At 36.9% G+C, this 22,236-nt stretch overlaps 1 protein-coding gene across 3 annotated transcripts in view; it reads left to right on the top strand.

The window, feature by feature from the left end:
- LOC113225698 (choline/ethanolamine kinase) overlaps positions 1-22,236 on the top strand; it is a 56,909-nt gene that overhangs the window by 3,798 nt on the left and 30,875 nt on the right. For all 3 annotated transcript variants that reach the window (XR_003310035.1, XM_026458100.1, XM_026458099.1), the window contains exon 2: positions 11,778-11,899. Coding sequence is in view for 2 of the 3 variants with exons in the window: in XM_026458100.1 (XP_026313885.1) it covers positions 11,778-11,899 (122 nt within the window). In the remaining variant the exon portion in view is untranslated. The remainder of the gene's footprint in view (positions 1-11,777; positions 11,900-22,236) is intronic.

The raw sequence follows: 22,236 nt of genomic DNA, 5'->3' as shown, positions 1-22,236 counted from the left end.
CTGCGCGATCGCGGTAGCGAAAACATCTACTTTCTTATTTTTGAACCGTTTACATTTTAAGATATTAATATTGTTGTTGTACTAATAAATTCCTATAAACCGGACTTTCGTCTTTTCAACTGCTAAAACTTGCTAAGTAAGACGTACAGAAACAGCGGGGGCTGCGGAGGCTATTACTACCCTTGGACCAGGCTACCACAGAACGCCACCAGCACCAGCAGCACCATTACAGGTGAACTTAAGGCAAAATGACCTGAGTATCAGACCATTAATGATGCCGCATGATGACTATGAAATATGACACCTGTTAAATATTAATCAATGATTAAAATCCCAATCACATGTAAGCTTGTAAGCTTCTAAACAGCTTAATTGTAATCAAACAGTACAATTTTATCTAAATAATGATAAAATTAGATTTTCTAAAGAAATTGTATCCGGTCGATAATGAACACCTGTTTAGCTAATCATAGATTTTGTGATAGAGTTATTAGATTTTTTTTTTATTTCACACACTTATAGCCCCGCACTAGGGAAACACTGTGTCGCGGGAGCCATGGACAAACATAGACAACCACAAATTACACCAAAACTCACGAGATAAATAACTGTAGGCGATACAAATATTTCTCCCGGCCCGGGTATCGCACCCGGGACCTCTAGCATGACTATCTAGCATGGTAATCGTTTGGCCACAGAGGCCACAGAGGGATTCTTTCTCGACTGTTTGACTCAAAGAAAGAGGCCAGCGCAACTGAGACATTGGCGTACCGTTTTCGAGTAATTCCTATCCGATCCCCTAAAAACCGATCCCCCCGGGGATCCGTTTTATTTTACATTATTTTCTTTACGCATCGGATCGCCAATGCGAGGGATCAAGAATAATTAATTTGTTCCCACCTGGTACCCTGGTACTTATAAGTTTATATTTGGTAGGTACTGTGGTACAGTCAACAAGAAAATATTTTTTGGGGGTTGTACTGGATTTTATTTACTTTAATAGAAATGAAGAACATTAACTATAGCCAAGTTCCTTAACCCTTTATTATTTTCTTAAATACTACTTAACACTGATTTTTGTAACATATATTTTCTGTGATAATTATGTCACTTGATCACTATTACTCAATAAATGAATATTTGATTTCAAAACTTAGTTTGCTCTTGACTGTACTTACCTTACAAATACAGTGAGGGGATCCGTTAGGATGCAAAGTAGAAAAGGGATCAGTTGGGATTTAAAATTGGCGCTGGATCAGTTGAGACGATCAGATGGGACTACCCCCGTTTTCTAATTACAACGCCTGTAACATTGAAAAATGTTCAATATTTATGTGTCCTCAAACAGTATTGCAGCTTATTAGACTTGGAACTTCTAGGTTCAGGATCCAGGTGTCCTGACCATGTTAAATGGGAAAAGTAGCAGTAGGGCTCCTTATGAAAAATTCAGGGAAGTACTGCCACCTTACCTATTTCTGTCGCTAAGCGATGAGGATTAATACATTTCGTGACAACAGATAGTCGAGCATTTTAAAGCGTCGTGGCTTGTTTATTTAAATGAAGTTGTTCACATTATAGTTTGCTCAGCACCGCAGGTTTGCTCGTTGCACCAAAGATGTAAAGATTTCATTATTTAAAGCATATTGCCAAAACTTTTACACAAGCAGCCTGTGAGTGAAGTATACGCAGAGAACCCTGAATACATTAAGGGTGCAATATAACAACGCTTTTAGGATGCTGATGGGGCTGCCGCGACACTGTAGTGCATCCGCATGTTCACGGAGCCGCACACAGATGGCTTTCATGCCATTATGCGCAAGAAGCCTGCCTCACTTATGATGCGTGTGCGCGGCAGCGCTAATAGCATCCTAACCGTTGTTGCCAATAGGCTGGACTGCCCCTACAAACTACATTGGGTGCAACTACACGTGCGTAGGGTAGTGGTCTAGACTTTCAGTTCTTTTCACTAAAATTAAGTAATTTTGTATTGTACTAACCATAGCACGTAAGAAAAATTTACTGTATTACTAACATTGTTATGGATCATGGTCCGAAATAAATAATTCTATTCTATAGTACACGATAACTGTCGTTTACGACTTTTTTGACGTTATAGACTGTCGTGACAATGGGAAGAGCTAGAGCTAGCTGCTTTGTAAGCAGTAGAGCTCCTTTAACTTTAAAAGGGTACAGGAGCTAATGAAATTACAGGCGCATGGGACTTGTCAACTAATGTCTCAGGGTGACGGGCGCAGTGGTAGTGATCAGGTCTTTGAGATTTGAAGCTCTGAGTGCCACTTCAACTGTTATGGACAGGCGTGTAGCTTACCATCAGGCATGACTTGTTCAAATAAACTAAACGTCCACGACACAGTCACGACAGATAGTCGTGATATGGGAACAGGCTAGACGCGACAGTCGTCAAACGATAAATAAAGCGTTACAGTACAATGGGAACGCGCCTTAACACCAAGCGCGCGACTCGTTCGCCCCGTCACGTGGTGTCACAAAAAAGGTAAGAACTGGATATCTCTAGATAATACTCTAAAATTGTATAGCAACCGTTATTTTCAATGAGTTAGCACCGCAACAGTTATACATCATTATGTACTATCTATTTCTTTTTATATCGACCACTATCATTATCTTATTATAATCGGAATTTTGTTGCAATTTTAAATACATATGATAAAGATAAAATTACTCTTCCGTTTCAACAAAAGCATAAGAATCTCTGTTTAATACTTTTTAAGTTACAAGTTTTTTTTTACTCAATACTTTATTGCATTCCGAAAAGTTTACAATGTAGCAGGCGGACACGCTTAAATTAGAGTTTTGGGACCCTGTTGGGCACAGCAAGAATGCACAGAGGGCAACATTAACAAATAAAATCTCCAAAAACCTTACACGGAGCAAAATACAGTTTATACAATAAGATAATTCTTAAATCTCAAATAAAACTATTCTAGTACTATATTATGTAAATATCTATATATCCTATTAACAAAGAAAATAAAATTAATAATAATAACAAAATATATTTTTTTATAAATATATACATTTTTATGCTATTAAGGGGTAATTTTCAGATCAATTATATTTACCTAATTTCGGTGGCAATTGTTATAATTAAGTATTGAAGTATATTATCGTAAAATATTAAATCATATCACAAAGACCATTGACTTACAATTATATGGACGTCGGGTCCGCGCTAAAAAGTGTCCGCACTTGTAAGGCGCTAAAATCGTATACAGAGCGCGACACTCCGCTTTAGTCTTCATTTGTTCTACGGACAGCGCGATACTGCGATGACATAACAATTTAAATTTCGAATAGGTTGACTTGGACATTTTTTTCGTGGTTTTTGTATTAGACCCGTCGTCTATTTATTTGTAAGTCAATGACAAAGACGCTCTTTTTAGCTCTGAACCAAAAGTCTATTGTGTATGGTACTTGGTCATGACAGAGAGTCTTTTAAGGCGTTTTAACTTAAACGACTCGAGTTGTTTGCAAAGGACTTATACCTATTTTATGTCGTATTAAACCCGAAGTTTATAAATAAAAATGAAGTAAGTAGTATGTAAAAATAATCACGTTTATTTACTTATAATAAAAATCGTAAAGTAAATACCTTGTGGGTAGAAATAAAATCACGCTATACGGCTCATGACTCGCGACTCCCGAGGCTAAGAGGCGCCAGTCGTTTTAGTGTTTTTAGTCCTTTTAGTCGTTTTAGTCCTCTAATTAAGCTTCCTTAGGTTAAAATACTTCGACTCGAATTAGTCTTCAGTTTTGCGGGTTAAATGACTAGACTAGACGTGAGGCGTTAAAAATTAGTCGAGGTTTTTCAAAAGGCCTTAAAAGACCAAGTCTCTTTCATCACCGATGGTACTCGATACTGAACGGAAACATTTTAAAAAAACAATGTATTTTTGCTAATTAAAAGTCTCCTTAAACGCGTCACTGTGTTCCTGACCAGAATAACGTTACTATATTTGTGAAATTATTAAAATACAAATTATTTTATTGGATAATACCTCAAAATGTTACATAACAGATACAAAGTCGTTACCATAAATAATCTCTAAATATTCGTTACGTTTCATTATTTTAATTTATTCGAAAGTGTTATATGCAATCCTTTTATAATTTTTTTTGTAAGATCAAGTGACGGGACGAACAAATCTTGCGCCTGGTTGGGATCTGATCTGAGGGGCACTACCACTGCGCCCGTCACCCTGTAATTTCACCAGCACCATAAGACCTAGACCTAGAATAAGATATGATGGCAGTACTACTCTGGCAATTGCAACGCATTTGTGGAACAGACTCCCTTCCCATATCCAGTCTAGCCCGTCTATCGCTTCTTTCAAGAAAAGGTTGAAAGCGCTCTTTCTTGCTGAACTCTCTTCATCTTACTGTATTTTTTTCACATACTTATTAATGTATATGTGTACCTATGTGTATATATTACACTATTTACATATTGATGCTATTTATTATGATTCATTTTAATATTTATGTAAGTAATGGTATTTTTTTATTTTTGTGCTTTTGTTCTTACTCTCTCTTGCACGCTATTGCATGCTTATAACCTTAGCTCTCACTGCCCTAGGTTGGCTGAAAGAGATCTCTTTTAGAGATAAGTCATCTTTGCTCGCTTTCTGTTAATCTAATATTTCTGTTGTCTTTATTTGGTGCAATAAAGAAATTTATATAATGGAAACTGCCACCGAAATTAGATAAAGAAAACTGACCTGAATGAACTCTAGAACATTTGCTCCAGGATATTGATGTTTTTTCTTTTACTTAGACATATTTTAAAAGATTTTTTGTTCTATACTAATTATGAAATTCGTGCGTCTAAAGTCTAAACGGAAGTTTTACTTTAATATTATCCTTAATAATGCCTATCCTTATATCAATAAATCTACATATGTATTACACGATAAAGTCTCTATCTTTCATCAAGAACAAACCTCGCCATTATCATTCGATAACAATTTAATAAAATTCAAAGAATTTTCTATAAATAAGCTACGCAGGATGAGTAACATAGGATGCCCTTGTCGACATAAAAACTTGAATTAAAAATTAAAAATTGTCCTGCGATTTTTTTACTTATGTCCATTCAAACTAATATTGCAAAAGTAAAAGTTAGGGCGCTTTCTTATTATGTCGTGATGACAGATAGTCGTGCAGTTTAAAGTGTCGTGACTTGTATATTTAAATGAAGTTGTTCGCATATAGTACACGATTTACTGTCGTTCATGACTTTTTTCACATTACCACGGCAGACTGTCTTGACAATGGGAAGTGTTAGAACGACAGTCGTCAGACGAGAAATAAAATGTCACGATACAAATGCGACAACAGATAATCGCAGCTTCAAACGTTGCTGTCGTGCAAACGACAAGAAGGCTGCCGTGAACTGATAAATTGTCGTCTCGATCCAGTGAAAACAGCTAGACACGACAGTCGTCCAACGAAAAGTAAAACGTTACGGCATAATGGGAACGCGTCCTAACTCACGCCTAAACCTCTGAACCAAAATTGACGAATTTTGGCATAGAGATAGATGCGACCTATTAGAATGATATAGACTTCCTTTTGTCACAAAAATAAATCTTAAAGGGGGTAAAATAGGGGATGAAAGTTAGTTTAGTACAGTAAGCTACTCAGAGTACGTATTCTATGCAAACAAAAGCCGCGGGCATTAACTAGTACTCTATGAATTGTATAGAGACGAAAAATATGCGGGATGGAAAATACTCTCTTGTGTAAGGAAACATCCAGGACCGCAGAGGCCGTGGCTGTAACAAAAACCATATAGCTATACAATCTTGCTGTGGTCCAAGATGCGTTATACCGAATTCTTCCAAGTTGCAACTTCTTGGGCCCAAATGGCTATAATTATACCCGACTTCCGATAGAAGATGTTACACCTAAATGAAGAAGATAATAAAAATTGTGCTCGGATAAGGTATACACCTGCGTACTGATTTGGGTTTCTGAGCGAGAAGATGAACCCGATTTCTACTACATCTTTCTAATTTGTGAGTTAAACATTGACTTACAATTATATGGACGTCGGGTCCGCGCTAAAAAGTGTCCGAATTTTAACGCCCTATAGGGCGTTAAAATCTATTCACGCATTCACGCTTTAGTTTTCGTTTGTTCGACTGACAGCGAAGCAAGCAAAATTAGACAGTACTGCGATGACATTACAATTTAAATTCAACGTTTTAGCTTTTTCATATTCCTTTACATGTCACTACGTTTAAATAGGTTGACTTGGGACATTTTTTTCATGGTTTTTGTATTAGACCCGTCGTCCATTTATTTGTAAGTCAATGGAGTTTCCGATCGGCCAGTTGTAAAACGCAATTACGCGCCTCGACTCGGAAAAGACGCAGTTTCCGATTGGGAGAGGCAATCAAAATCAAGCCGCAGGAGCCTGATTCAGAACTCCCCGATATTTTAACCGACTCGTTCCAATCGAAATCGTTTGATTGGATTCTCGAATCGAAGGACGCTCTCCGACCTATTCAGAACATTCCGAGTTGAACGTTCGTTTCGGATTGGGATACGGGGGTCTATTCTCGATCTCCGTCCGAAGCAATTACTGCCAAATAAAGCAATACTTGACCAAATGAAAAGACGCGTGATGCGAATGAAGCTTCATACTTGATTCTTGTCGTTTAATTTTGTCGAATGTTACTTATTTGACAGTAATTGTTTCGGACGGATGTCGGACGGAGATCGAGAGTAGACCCCCAGATACCGGTATCCAACCGTGTTTACGGAGTTAGTCGGCGAAATAGATTATAAGAGAAATGAAAATCCTTTTATATACATTTTTAAGACTCTAAAGGTCTTAAGACTTTATTTATATAGGAAATTAAACTATTTTTCCGGATTTAAATCGCGTATATTTGTTTTTTCAAACAAACCGACGTTTCGGGCCCTTTACAGGTCCCATGGTCACGGTTGACTGAGGTGGTACACAGTCTTCAACCAGTTATGTCTAATATTGATGCAAACCACCCTACTTTTTCACTATAGTTACAATAGTTATTAATTAAATACCTTATTTTTAATTTTACAAAGAAAACAACCAATAAAATGTGAATTTTATGAGAAATCTCCAATGTTGCCAAATGCCATACCTTGTCGTAACATAATAATTTATGACATCGTTCTTGAAACCAAGCACTGTCGTTGAAAAAACATGATTTGAAAGTTCAAAAAAATACTGAACGCATATCTCATGCGATCTTATTGCGAATAATGTAATTATTTTTCTTTATACATAATAATTATCCATTTATAAACGAGAATATAATTTTAGTGATTTCATTCTGTTACCATTTTAAGTTTCGCATCGCGTTTTTTAATAATACCAAGTAACAGGACGAAGAAGCTGTGCGCCTGGTGGTAAGGGACACGCCTATCCGTAATAGTTGCAGTGCCACTCAGAGCTTTAAATCGCAAAGATTTTAGGGGCACTATCACTGTAGCCTTATTACCAGAGATCGGAATAGGTAGAGTTTTTTTACCTCAGACGCGTATTTTGCCCTCGTAACGGAAAAAAGGCACAACTGCTGTGTAAAGTACGCACAGTTGTGCCTTTTCTCGTTACGAGGGCAGTATAAGTAGTGAATAGGCAGGTTTGGGCGAGCGTTTGATGTGCAAATCTATAGAAGATAGGTCTAATAATACGTCTGTAGTGATTCCAAGACTAGATCGACTAAGACTTTGTAACGATGGGGCACTAAAGGTATTGTCCCATCCAAAAAATACACATTTTGTTTTTTTCCTATTAAACTATTACAAATATGGCAAAATGTGATATGACAATATTTAATTAGGACAATAGGATCTCTCGATTGACATTTTTTTAGAGAGGTATCGTGAAAAAAAATCCAATGTTTCGCTGATCCGACCCACCGTGCGTCGCAAAGTTAAGATAAATATAGTGTCCCCAATTACGTCAATTTTTAATGTTCCTAAAGTGATTTCCCGAATTCTGAAAAGGTCCAGGACCTAATAAATATTGTCGTAACGCAGTTCTCATTTACTGTATATTCCTCGGAGTTTAGGTAAAAATACTCTACCTATTCTGATCCCTGCTTATTACCAAGCCTTACCTCAAATGTAATAACTTGATAAACGCCATACTTAGCATGGGGACATGTGTACTTAAATTAGTCGATAAAGTAGGCACGACTGTAATCGCTATAGAAGAAGTACAAAAAAAGCTTTGCCTTGGACTTTTTTAGCATAGTTATTTTTAGACGACTTCGGTGACATAGTTCTTTGCATTCTAGGTGCTAATTAAGTTTCCACTTTCTATTTCCGGCAAAACCAACAGAGTATTCAACCTAACCTATCACAAAATCGACAATTTTTTGTCCGAAATAACGTTTGTTCGAATTTTCATTGCACCGAAAACCGAATTATAACGAAATAGTTGTTCTTTCAGGATATGTTGAATGTTTATCGTAAAGACACGATTAGGTTAGGTTTAAAAGTAAAAACATTTTCCTCTCAAAATTACTTTCGAGGTTATGAATTTTCGACCAAACGTTATGTTGTGTCGTAATGATTAAAAGACGGCGCAATTAATTAATGCGATTTATTTCTATATAATTGCACACTACACGTTAGGCAAGTCGGGCGCGAGAGAGAGAGAGTATGTGTGAGCGGTGCAGACCAATGCACCACACATTCGGATACACTACAACTCTTCCCCCCTTAACATTACAGAATAAACAAAACTTAATACTAACTATAGATAGACCCTTAACATTACAGAATGAACAAAACTTAATACTAACTATAGACTCTCTTCCCCTTAACCTATGAAAAACAATAATCTACGATTTCCAAAAGGGAAGGCCCTGTCTGAAGGCACACTACACGTTAGGCAAGTCGGGCGCGAGAGAGAGAGAGAGTGTGTGAGCGGTGCAGACCAATGCACCACACATTCGGACACACTACACGTTATTTCTGGAAAATGTCATTTCAGACTACTGATAGGTAACCGAGTATTTGAGTTCACAAATGGCGGAGTTATCGCGTAACATACAAACAAAAAAAACATACAGACGAATTGAGAACCTCCTCCTTTTTTAAAGTCGGTTAAAAAGTAGATTTTTATATATAATAGTTCATGAACTATACAAGCCTAGTCTTGTCTCTGCAGCATGTACGTTGAGAACCTCCACCTGACAATATCTAGATACACTATCACAGGGCCCGAATTGTCTAATCGTTCCAATACGATACTCAACCAAACCGATAAGGCTAGATTATTACAGTGATTGTCTGGTACATTATTTACATTTAGCATATTATCGCTGTCAATAATAAAAGGATTAAGGCCGAATAGTAGGCCGAATATCAAGACGCATATTATTTTACTAATCAGTCACTTTACACCGATTTGAAATAAGGAGGAGGTTCACGAATAGTGTGGTAGAATAGGATAATGCAACATATAAATGAATTTATTTATAATTTACTTATACTGTAACCAAATTTGACATAGACTTTAAAACGCAAATAACATATAATAATAATAACGCAACACACTCATAGCCCCGCACTAGGGAAACCCTGTATTGCGGGTGCTATGGACACACACATAGACAACCACAAATTAAACTCAAACTCACGAGATAAATAAATGTAGGCCATACACATATTTCTCCAGGCCTGGTAACCGAAACCAGGACCTCTGCGTCCAACATGGTGACCGTTCGGCCACAGATGCAGTTGGCTTCGACTGTACTTGTTTTGTATGTTTGTTAGGGCCTGTTCCCATTATGTTGTAACGTTTTATTTATCGTTGTATGACTCTCGCGACTAGCCTGTTTCCATATCACGACTATCTGTCGTGGCTGTGTCGTGTATGTTTATTTTATCGATGAACGACTGTCGTGTCTAGCTGTTCCCACTAGACCGTGACGATAATTTATCATTTCACGGTAGCCGCCTTGTCGTTTGCGCGACAGAATCTCCATCACATTGTTATCGGACGACTGTCGTTCGAGCTCTTCCCATTGCCACGAGTCTCTCATAGTAACGTCAAAAAAGACGTGAACGACAGTTAATCGTATTGTTCTATGCGTGAACAACTTCATTTAAATATACAAGCCACGACACTTTAAACTTTACGACTATCTGTCGTTACGACATAATGGGTACGCGCCCTAACGCGATTATTTCGACATTTGTGAACCGATTTCTGTGATTCTTTTTTTTTTTTTGTTGAAAAGGGGTATCTCATTGTTCTCTGGTACCATTCAAATTTGAAGAAATTATTCCACCTCTAACATCGGTGGATTTTTTTCGGTCAGTTTTATAATTTAATTGAAAAAATAAAATTTATTAAGAAAACCCGATTTTCAGTAATTAGCAAAAACGTGCTTGACCCCTGAACCCTTTCGTTGTGTGTGGATAAAGTGGCAGTACTTCCCTGGACGAACTCTTTCACAAGAAGCTCTCATGTTAGTCAAAACATTTACATGAAACATCAATGTTATGACACGAAACTACGTAGATGACCTTGACGCATATGAGAATGTCTTTTGTTTATCAATGACTGTAGTTTATATAGGAACAAAGTGTTTTATATTTGTTACTAGTGAAACTACACGTACATGGCACTTGTCAACTATATATGGCGGCCTCGTTGTCCCAACGGTTTGCATCGTGGGCGTGGAGTCTTCTGAATTATTATAATTAGATCGAACACTTAGAAAAAAATCCTTCGTCCCAGCTGGATTTGAACCAACGTCTTCGAAATTTATTACAAGGAGGGCAGAATTGGTGTGGGGTTTTCAGACACATTACACTTGTGATTTATAGGCGATTGCATCGACACAGTCGCTTATGTTGAATCATTATGTACGAAAAATTGTATAGGTTTATGCACATTGTTTTGTTAATCGTAAATTTAAAAGTGTAATTAGTAAATACTGTAAATAAATAAATCAGTTCATTTAAAACGTGTATGGCGTATTAATCGCGTTTGCATCCCTGCTTAATTTTGCATCGCTCTTAGGGTCGTATTCTAGAACTCTACTCAATTCTCAAGTCAGGATCTGAGTATGATTTCAAGCACTGGAAATACAACCCTAATGGCAAGGACTTGAGTATGATTTCTAGTGCTTTGAATCATACTCAAGTCATGACTTGAGCATTGAGTACAGTTCTAGAATACGTCTCTTAGAGTGACGGATGCGTGTATCGAAACTGTTGAAAAGTAATATATACTTATAAAACTAGGCTATATGAAAGCAATCCGTTTCTGAGCGACAGTAATGTCGTTTGGTGACGGTCTCGCGCATGGTATTGTTTTGTGAGGAATTTAATTTTAAGTAATAGAAGTTACAAGAAATCTGGTTTATTATTGTTCTAATTCCAAGGTGAAACCACCTTGCATAGTGTCTCTATATTTAGGAAATTTTGCCTGTAAATTTTGAAGTATTTTTCTGTACCCTAAAAATGTCGCTACAGTGCATAGATCTCTAGATAGCTGCAGTAGAGCTTCTGGTGAAATAGTTTGTAAACAAATCTAATGAATTATTTAGTTTAAAATGCTATTGTAATAAAAAGAAACAAAATGGCGTCACTAAAAGATATCAGACAGATATCTTGTCACTGTTGAAGCGCCCAGTGTACACACATTAACAGTTATTGTTTTCTAATTAGGTAATATTGGTTTTCGATAGTAATATAATAAATATTTTTTCTCCATTCTGCAGAAGCTTCAAATGTGTGGCACCGAGAACGAGATGCGGGAGGTGGCATGTAGAATTTGCAAGAATTACCTCCATGGAGCTTGGAAGATTGCGGAGCCAGCAGATTTGGAATTTCGGAGAATTAGGTGAGTCTACCTTACGTTACATGGTACCGTGTAATACAAGCACATGTGTTTTTTACGTCACAATTGCTTTTATTACACACGTATCATAAACCCTCTATGAAGATATAAACTATTTTATTAGAACAATTTAGTAATAACATGAAATTCGATTTTATTATTACATTAAAATTTCGAACATCTCTGAAAAACAAAACAATTTGATTTAACCTCAATTCCAATATCACTCGAGATTAAGTTTCATTCGAAATGAAATGTCAATGGCAAACAATTATGACAAATTTCACACGTTACTTGATATAGAACGATTTGATAGTTGGGGCCGACTCTAGTTTGTGTATGAATTAAAAAAAAACTACGGTTGCGTGAGAAAAGTTTTTATTTGCCGCCATTTCGCCAGTCGTAACATGCGATTCCTGAACACATGATCTGATTTTTTTTCCGTACAGCTCTATGCTACCATAGACTATTCATACATCTTTAATTGAAAAGTAACCTCCCTTTTTGATTAGCAATTTCCAAATAGGATTCTACGATGTTATTCAAATGAATATTGTTGGAAAAACCGATGAGATATCAAGTCATTCGACTTATTCGAGTGATTACGTTAGAAATTCAACCAAACAGTTTTGTTAACATTTCGTTTAAAATGGATTGAAACAGACTATAGGTAATTGGATTTTGTAACAAGTAACTACCTATTACCTGGATTTATATTTATGATTTTGAAAAAAAAAAGTTTTTAATATTCAAAGAATCATTTATTCCACAGGTAAGATAAATTTACAATAGAAAACGTCACATTTAAGCTACTGCTCGTTCACTACGCTGACTTCCCTGCGAAGAACGAGCAAGAAACTCTAGGGATTGCTCTTTTGAAATAAACTTAATTGCCATGGAATACACTTTGAATCAAATTTGTGTGGAATCGCCATGTCGTCTGTCCATACATCTTTATCTAACACTTAGTATAATATTTTGCAATACGACTTTATTTTTATCTTTATTTATAATAGCAGAAAATAAGGTTATAGGCAGCAGGCAGAGGAGGAGGGAAACGCTTATGTTTTATTATTACGTTAGCGCTCAAAAAACTATGGATATCAAAAACATACTTCAAAATGCATAAAAAATATTAAAAAATTGTAAAGATTTATTTTATAATCCAGTATCGTACTCCTATTTTGAACTTCAATTGCTACTCGAACTCCAATGCTTGCAAACTCCTTCACATCAGTTATACAATGTTTTATTTATACAACAAGTGATTTGAAACTTCTATTGAACGAAATTCGTCACAGACATGACTTCAAGACCAATGGCGTAATTAAATTTCGAAATTGTGGTAATTGCGAAACAGTCGAGATGAAAAATCGTTTGCATCGTGTATATAACCAGAAATAGAGACGAAATGTCATCTAATTTGTTTGAAAAGTATTCTGCCAAATCATTACGGTGACAACGCGCTCCGATTGGCCAGCCCGAATTCGAAGCAATTGACGGGTGTCGTCAATTGTTTCACTTCAAATCCACCAGTTTAACTTGAGCTTTGTATAATGGACGAAAATTGAAAAATTACGTATTTAATATTTAATTACCGATGAAATGTGATTCAGTTTGTAATTAGATGTGTTTTCGCCACCCCACCGAATGAAACAGGTCCCCATTATTAGAAATATTATCTTTATTATAATAAATACAAAATATTTTTGGAATATGCGGACACAGGTCAGCCCAGCAGTAGATGGATGGCCCTTATTTCGTCGTATATATGGTGGTTTTGCTTGGCTCTACCGATCGTTTTATTCCGATAGCAGGTAATGATGCTATATATATATATCCAAGTAATTATTATGCGAACTAAACCACAACAATTAGAATTCAGTTCAAATCTAGATACTCGGATTACGGAATTATCTAAGGAATTTGAGGTAATGTTAAGCAGTTTTGATTTTGACTAATGCCTTGAAATAACTGCAATAAAAGTAGTGAACGGTCAGCATTTTAAAAAGGATGATTTTGCCATCTCAATCTGTCATTACTCGTGACCATGTGATCCGTAAAAACTCGAATCGTTACCTTATTTCTTTGTAATTTTGAATAAAAGTATAACAGAGAATGGAACTAACCATCGCACATAGACCAGCTGCTGGCCACCAGAGTTCCTCGTCAAAATTAAGAGGGAAAACTTGATATATACATGCCTGGAAATAATGCTACATTTTATTTGTGTCACCGCCTACTTTTCTTTGTCAATAAAATATTTCTACGTGTAAGAATACATGTTTTTCCATATAACTAATATAACAAGAACGCAGTAATGATCACGATCGAGAAGCATCCTTTCTCCTACTGAGCTTTATACATAATCGTTAATAAGCGTTATACAATATTATGCTACAATTAACCAGTTTTATAAAAAGTGTTTTCTGTTTGTAGTTACAACATTTTGCACAACACCGCTCCAAATTAGTCAATAAATACCTGTAACAGTAATTACAGTCTAATTATCACACCAATAAAACGCATATTTGAGTAACTTATAGTTTTTTAACACTTACCACGTCGTTCGAACTATTCTTTATTTCCGTTTTTTCCATTTAGTTCTACTACGCACTTAGCCGATCTTTGAATTTTAAACAAGATCAAGAAACAAAAACATCTTTATTTCATAGGTAAGCAAATTATACTTGAAATTAATGTCCCATATTAACTCTACTACTCATTGAATCCAACGAATGAGTAAGAAATTCGTCGTGACTTGATATTTAAATGAAGTTGTTCATTTTATAATACAACACGATTAACTGTTCACGACTTTTTTGACGTTACAACGACAGACTGTCATGACAATGGGCAGTGCTTGAACGACAGTCGTCTGACGATAAATAAAACGTTACAATAAAAATGTGACAACAGATAATCACAGCTTCGAACGATTCTGTAGTGCAAACGACAAGGCGGCTGCCGTGTACCGATAAATTGTCGTCACGATCTAGTGGGAACAGCTAGACACGACAGTCGTTCAACAATAAAATAAACGTCCACGACACAGTCACGACAGATAGCCGTCATATGGGAACAGGCTAGACGCGACAATCGTCTAACGATAAATAAACGTTACGACATAATGGGATCGCGCCCTTAAAATGTCGATCATTTATTGTACCATCAACCATTGTTTTTCTTTAGACTTTAGCCTCAACCGTGGCTTAAAAGATAATTTTTTAAATTATAAATGGGAGAGGCGGCTTACCTTTCAAAACCGGAACGCAGTAATTAAGTAGGTATGATTATAGAGTACTTTCACAGTGAGATCTACTGCTGCTGCTGTCTGCAGATTTATCGCACGTACATTCTTCAGGATTGAGAAAAATATTTCAAAACGATGTACAGGCCAACTTTTCTAAATATAGCAAAGTTACACAAGGTCGTCTCGATGCGTGATGAAATATGGTTTGTTTCTTAAATTTAGTTGGTGTCCAAAATACTGGCATCTACTTTCGCTAAAAGTTTGGCCATCATTTGACGAACTCACTGGTCCAACGGTTTGTATTTTGAATGAGGAGGTTCCGATAGGACCAAAAGCCGTGGTAGCCTTACGGTTTGTCCTTTCGCCTCTTAACAAGAGGTCGGGGGTTGGAATCCTTCCTCGCACTTCTGAGTTTCTTGGAATTTATGTGGGAAATTTAATGTGAAATTAATATTTCTAGTTAAAGATCAGCATTTTGCTTCGTCAGTAGGTACTAAAATACAAAAAAAAAACGGATTTGCAAGAGATTTTTAACTTAAAAACCTAATCTAACCTAAAAAAATCCCGCCCCGTATCGTCGTCATGACTCAAAAGTTCCCATTATACTGGCCAGCATTGCGTCGCTGGACGGCAATGGACACTTTTGCCGCCCGCCAAGTGACAAAAAAAATTTTTTTTTTTTTTGAGATATGAAAAACCATATCCCAGTTTTAGAATATTGAAATTGTTTAATGATATTTATATTTTAAGGCTTTCGTGGTTATTTATCACTAATTTCAGGTTTCTTACCACGGTATGTCTTCTTTTTATTTTCCCGATATTTCGGGAAATATCGGGAAAATAAATTTCTTTAATGATGTTTCAGCTACGCATTGTTAGAGTAACTTCCGATAAGTCGAACAGGTTAAGTAATTTTAATTGTATTTAAAAAAAGAGTTTTGTAATGTACTTTTGCTATTTACAATGGATATTTGACCATTTGTCACTTAGCCGCGTATTAGTTAATGTACGGTAGACTTGCTGAACCAACCACCAACCAGAGCGGTGATCGCAGCCCCTGTCTCTTGAGTCGGCGACCCGACTCTTTAAAAAAGTCCCGAGCTTCCGAACCCCAGGGCCCCGCGCCGCCGTCTCGAGCGCGACTGGTACGAATCCGTACATCGGCTGCAAAGCAGAATATTTAGCATGTTTGGAATTTATCAAGAGCTTTTAAACATCGTGGTCCTACAAATCGAAGAAGGTTTACAACCAGAGATAGGCAGTCCCATATCATTCCTACATAAGTTTTGTTTATAGTGTCCCTCTCTATCAACCTCTTAATTATGCGGGAAGGGCGCTATGACCTGTACGAGCAAGCTCGCACAGGGACCATCTAAGTCAGATCCTAACCCCGGATCAGCACATTTACACGTACTTCATCCGGTTCTCTGTAAGGCCTGCAATTACAGCACCCTCCCTATTTTCCAAATAGGTACCGGAGCTCTAGACACGCTCACTTTCCGTCCCGCTCCGCAGGACTAACGGTTGGAGGAAACTTTATTGTTTTATGTTTCTGATTAATGTCTATGCTTGAATATATCGTGTAGTTACTCATACAATATTTTATTTTTAACTTTAAAGTGGATATACCCCTCTAAAATCAAATCGAAGATTAGGAATTTTTCCTCTGCTCCCTCTTAATTTGTTTGAAAATTATTCTGCCAAATCATTGCGGCGCTCCGATTGATCGGCCCGAATTGGAAACAATTGACGGGTGTCGTCAATTGTTTCACTTCAAATCGGCCAGTTTAACTGGAGCTTTGCTTTAATGGACGATAATTGAAAAATTACATATTTCATTACCGGTGAAATGAGATTCTGTTTGTTTTGTAATTAAATGTTTTGCTGTTTTTCCCACACCATCGAATGGAACAGCCCCCATAGTTAGATATATTATCTTTATTATAATAAATACAGAATATTTTTGGAATATGCGAAGCCGTACACACAGGTCACTTGTTGGCGCTGGTCTATTTCAGCTTTCAGCGCAAACGATATTTAAAAGTGACATAAGGGCCATTTACCTGATGAGTTGGTGGTGGATGGCTCTTATTTAGGTAAAGATCTTAGTGGCATTGCCACTGCGCCCGTCACCCTGAGACTAGGTACTAAAATAGATGTAATTCAAATAAACTTCTGAAGTCGGTTTTTTAAAATTATTGTTATTGTAGTACACTATTTTGTATGGCGAGCTTTTTAATTTTAATTCGATATTGTTATTTAAACGTTTGTTTGTTTGAAGAACAAATATGTGCGATTTTAATTTCAAAACATATTTTCGTTTCCATTGTGTAACTAACAGTCACGAAAACCTAATTCTGGGCTTAAGAACCTTCGTCATAAAAACCTACTCGTGTAATCAATACAGTACTATATAAGAAATACATAAGAAGCAAAAAATGTAAATAAACACGATCGTCCTTGGCACGAACCCGTTTAAGTTTACTCGTTTTGGAGTAAGGCATGACAAGTAGAGATAACAAGTAAGCATATTAAAATTATAAATAAAGTAAAGAAATAAGCGGCGGTAGCCAGGTTCGAATAGCCCCTTTACTCACTCTATTGCGCGCGTTCGTACAGGAAAGCGTGCACGCGCAATCTATAATAATAATTTAGCACACACTCGTAGCTCAGCTCTAGGGAAACCCTGTATCGCGGGTGCCATGGACACACATCAAGTATATAACCAGAAATAGAGAGGAAATAGCGGCCATCCAACCCTGGCAACTCATCAGGGAAATCAATCAATCAATTTTAAATATCAACTCTCGTTTGCGCTGAAATCACAAATTAGAAAGCTGAAATAGTACAGCGCCAACGACTGACCTGTGTGTACGTCTCCGTATATTCCAAAAATATTCTGTATTTATTGTAATAAAGATAAAAATCTCTAACAATAGAGGCTGGTTCCATTCGGTGGTGTGGGAAAAACAGCAAATCATCTAATTTAAAAGAAACTGAATCACATTTCATCGGTAATGAAATATGTATTTTTTCAATTGTCGTCCATTATAGCAAAGCTTAAGTTAAACTGGTCCATTTGAAGTGAAACAATTGATGACACCCGTCAATTGTTTCGAAATCGGGCTGGCCAATCGGAGCGCAATTTGATTGCAGAATAGTTCAAATAAATTAAATGACATTTCGTCTCTATTTCTGATTATATACTCGATGACCATAAATTACACCCAAACTCACGAGATAAATGTAGGCCATACAAATCTGCGTGACAGCATGGTAACCGTCGGTAACGCGGCGGCGGGTGTAATTCCGTGTATTTATATGGACGACGACAAATCGAGCGCGGGCGCGTGCGCACGTCTCGCGCCTTTGCTCACGTTCGTTTTCATTAAGACAGAAGACCGTCCGTCTAAAAGGCAACCTTAGAACGCACGACTGCGCGCGAACTGAATGATGACTGCAATTGCGCAGTCTTACCATTTTCCTTCTAACATCTTTACACGCGCGCTCAATTGCTCACGACTCCTGTACCACGCGCGAAAGAGTGTCTGTGTAAAGTCCTCTATTCCCTGTGCCGGTCCTACGTTTTTTCACAACATTAAAAAAAAACGTGGTGAGTGTTTACTAGAATACATCTGCCTAAGGCTCACTTGTTACTGGAATGTGTCCGACACTAGCAATAAAGGGCGGCGTTGACAGAGACAGATCAACTGAACATCCGTAGGTGCTATAAATTGTATACTAGGCAATCCCCACACGAAACAGGCAAAAAGACTTGCTATTACGAACCTTATACGTAAATTGCTGTAATATAAAATATGTATGTATGTATGTATGTTACGCGGTAAGTCCAGCATTTGTGAACCGATTTCAATGATTTTTGTTGGGAACAGGATGCCTATACATATATTCGTCAATATTCCTCCTCTAGGTGTGTCAAAGCAGGCGATGGATCCCGTTGGGCACACTTTCCGGTAAGCGGTTCCAATAAAACTTGGCAAATAGATGTAATCCACGAACTTTTGAGGTCGGTTTTTTTTTTTAAATAAAAAAGTTAGGTATACAATGAATGCTAATATCGTACGTCTTGTTCAATGAAGGCAAAATAATCATATACGGCAGTAGATGTATATTTATAACCATAAACAAGAACTAACTTGAGGAAAACGTGCTGTCATATGAGGAAAATTGTGTCGTCGTGATTTATAGATTAGACAATGTCATCTTCTAATAGCTCTAGTGTTGTCTCATTTAACAGTTATAGAAGCCTATATTAATGGTTTAAGAAAATTGTGAATTCAATCATGTAACGGTTGTAGACACGAACTCGTGTCATAATGACTTTCTAAATTAAAACACAGTCAAAGAACTGTTCAAGGCGAGAGTTTTAAGAACATTTCAAATTCAAACGTTAGGATGTCTAACGGTTATAGAAACGAATTACCGTCTCAAGGACATTCCAAATTCAAACGTTACACTTAGTAATTATGAAGACTACGTAATACCACTTATCGTAGAGTGGGGAGATCTTTTTCCTGCAGTCGTATTTTAACGTGGTTTACAAAGTGATTGCATAAGTAGACGTGTCGTGTTTCGAAAAACTTTTTACCCTAATTTCATTCGAACATCATTCTAATCAATACGTCCCGATACTAAGTACGGGTTTCCTCTATGCAGATGGATTGGGTTATTGTTCCCCATGCTGGTCCAACGCAAGATAGAGACTTTACACGTTTTCTAAAATTATTGTGAATTTTCTTCGACATATAATATATATGTTCAATGAAATCTATATTATATATAGAAGTACTACCACCTTACATATTTCTGCCGCCAAGCAGTAATATCAGCATAACTGTGTTCCGGTTTTGAAGGGTTCAGGGTGCTGGTGATATTACAGGTACATGGGACTTGTCAACGTATGTCTCAGAGTTTTGGGCGCAGTGGCAGTGCCCCTCAGATCTTTGCGATTTAAAGATCTGAGTGGCATTGCAACTGTTATGGACAGGCGTGTAGCTTGCCATTAGGCGCACGACTTGCTCGTTCCGTCACTTGATATTGTAAAAAAAATATGTAGATTTCATTGAACATGATGATATATGCTACCTTGATTTTTTTTGTGACCAACCGTCTCTAAGCAGAGGCCGTGGTTTCCAATCCGGGAACGCATCTCCGAGTTTTTCGAAATATATGTGCGAAATTGAATTTGAAACTTACATCAACTAAGGACGGAACGAACCAGCGGTCCTCACGAATCTTTCTATGTGCCTGCGTCGTATCCTTTGTATTTGGTTTTTTTCAACGACTTTTTTAGCCGCAGCGCCATCTATGAGTAATCTATGATATTGCGTCACCCAGTCAGATACCTTTACAGCTACCAACCCCGGCTAGAGATGTCGCTGTTCATTGTATTTAAATTTTTATTGAATTGATATTCAATTATTTTTATGTGAAACTAAGCTTAGTTCGTATAGTGTCTGGCACGGTATGCTAGAAGACGTTGGTTCGAATCCGGCGGGATGGGAGGAATTTTTTCTGAGTGTTCGATCTTTGTATTAATAATTATAACAAACTAGTGGAGTAATTTCACATAAAAAATAATTGAATATCAATTCAATAAAAAGTTAATTACATGAGCTTTTCGGTGAAGGAAAACATCATGATAGATGATGCCTGCACGTCGAAAAAGGGTTCACAACCCTCAGAAAACGTGTGAAATCCAAAAACCAGTATTGCGCCAGGTTGGTGGATTGTGGTGTTAACCCTCACTTGAAAGGCCCGTGCCCATGAGTTGGACTTATAATGGGGATGATGATCGAAGATGGTCTAGTTTTCCTTCATCATATGCGAAAGGCGTCATTACACAAACATTCTTTGTAATGACAATGATGAGATTTAAAATTCCAAAATTATTTATTTATACCATACGCAATAAAACCGATTTATGTCAATGCCAAACAAAAACTGTGACAATCGGTTACTTTACATTGAAAATTTCCCGATACATTTATTGTACTATTAAAAATATTAGACTGGTTTTTCCCACTTAAATTGCGTACCTATATTTTTTTTTTCGAACAAATCAAAGATTTGTCCGAAAAAATTGTGTGATTTGTAAATCGTCCGTTTTTTCTTCATTTTTTATTACGCGTACGCAGTAGCAGAAAACAACAAGTTTTCAGTGTTTTCCCAAAAATAATAAAGAACTTGCTGAATATTCCCAAATTTGCCAAACTCTGCCATATTTAATACGACGTTAACGTGTTCTGCCGACGTTTTCAAAACATCTAACACGTTTTACCTTTCCAGCGTCGAAATAAAAAGTTTCATATAATTTCAAATCACTTAAAAACTGATCTATCACACACAAAATATAAAAGCAAGCAAGTTTAATAACACAACAAAACCAGTTATTATCTTCGGTGCAATGAAGTACTTATATGGGGCATTGGAAAACAACAAGACTGATAAGAAGAGTAAGTTTGTTTTGCGTTTGATAAGCAACCAATGTGTTTATGATGACATGCATTTGCTGTGTATGTACTTGATAACTGACTGTATATTGTTATAAATAATAATTACTAGCAAGTCGAGTTCTTTAATATTAATAATAAAGAATTGTTCTACATTAGAGTAATTGTTAGCCTTAGATAATAATCATGTAAAGTTACACATGTAACAGAATTTACCTTTTTGATGATAATTGCTACATTTTTTTCCTTTTTATTATAATATCAAGTGACAGGACGGACAAGTCGTACACCTTATGGTAAGCTACACGCCTGTCCATAACAGTTGTATTGCCACTCAGAACTTTGAAATCGCAAAAATTTGAGAGGCGCTGCCATTGCGCCCGTCCCTCTGAGACAAGTCCCATGTGCCTTTTTTTTTTTTTTTTTTTTTATTGTGACTCGGCAAAATGACTGCACCGCGCCTGATGGAAAGTGCGAATACAGTCCAGAGATGAGAGTAACGGATGGAAAACACAAATATCTTCACTCCGTCACTATCATTTTGCCGGTCTGGCCAAATGCTTCTTCACACTACGTTTGAAGGACCCGATGTTATAGAGGGGAGGGAATACATG

The sequence above is a fragment of the Hyposmocoma kahamanoa genome, unplaced genomic scaffold, assembly GCF_003589595.1.
Source record: "Hyposmocoma kahamanoa isolate Upper Pololo Valley unplaced genomic scaffold, ASM358959v1 170, whole genome shotgun sequence".
Taxonomy (NCBI): Eukaryota; Metazoa; Arthropoda; class Insecta; order Lepidoptera; family Cosmopterigidae; genus Hyposmocoma; species Hyposmocoma kahamanoa.
The sequence above is the reverse complement of the archived record's forward strand: the minus strand, read 5'-3'. Positions and strand labels throughout refer to the sequence as shown.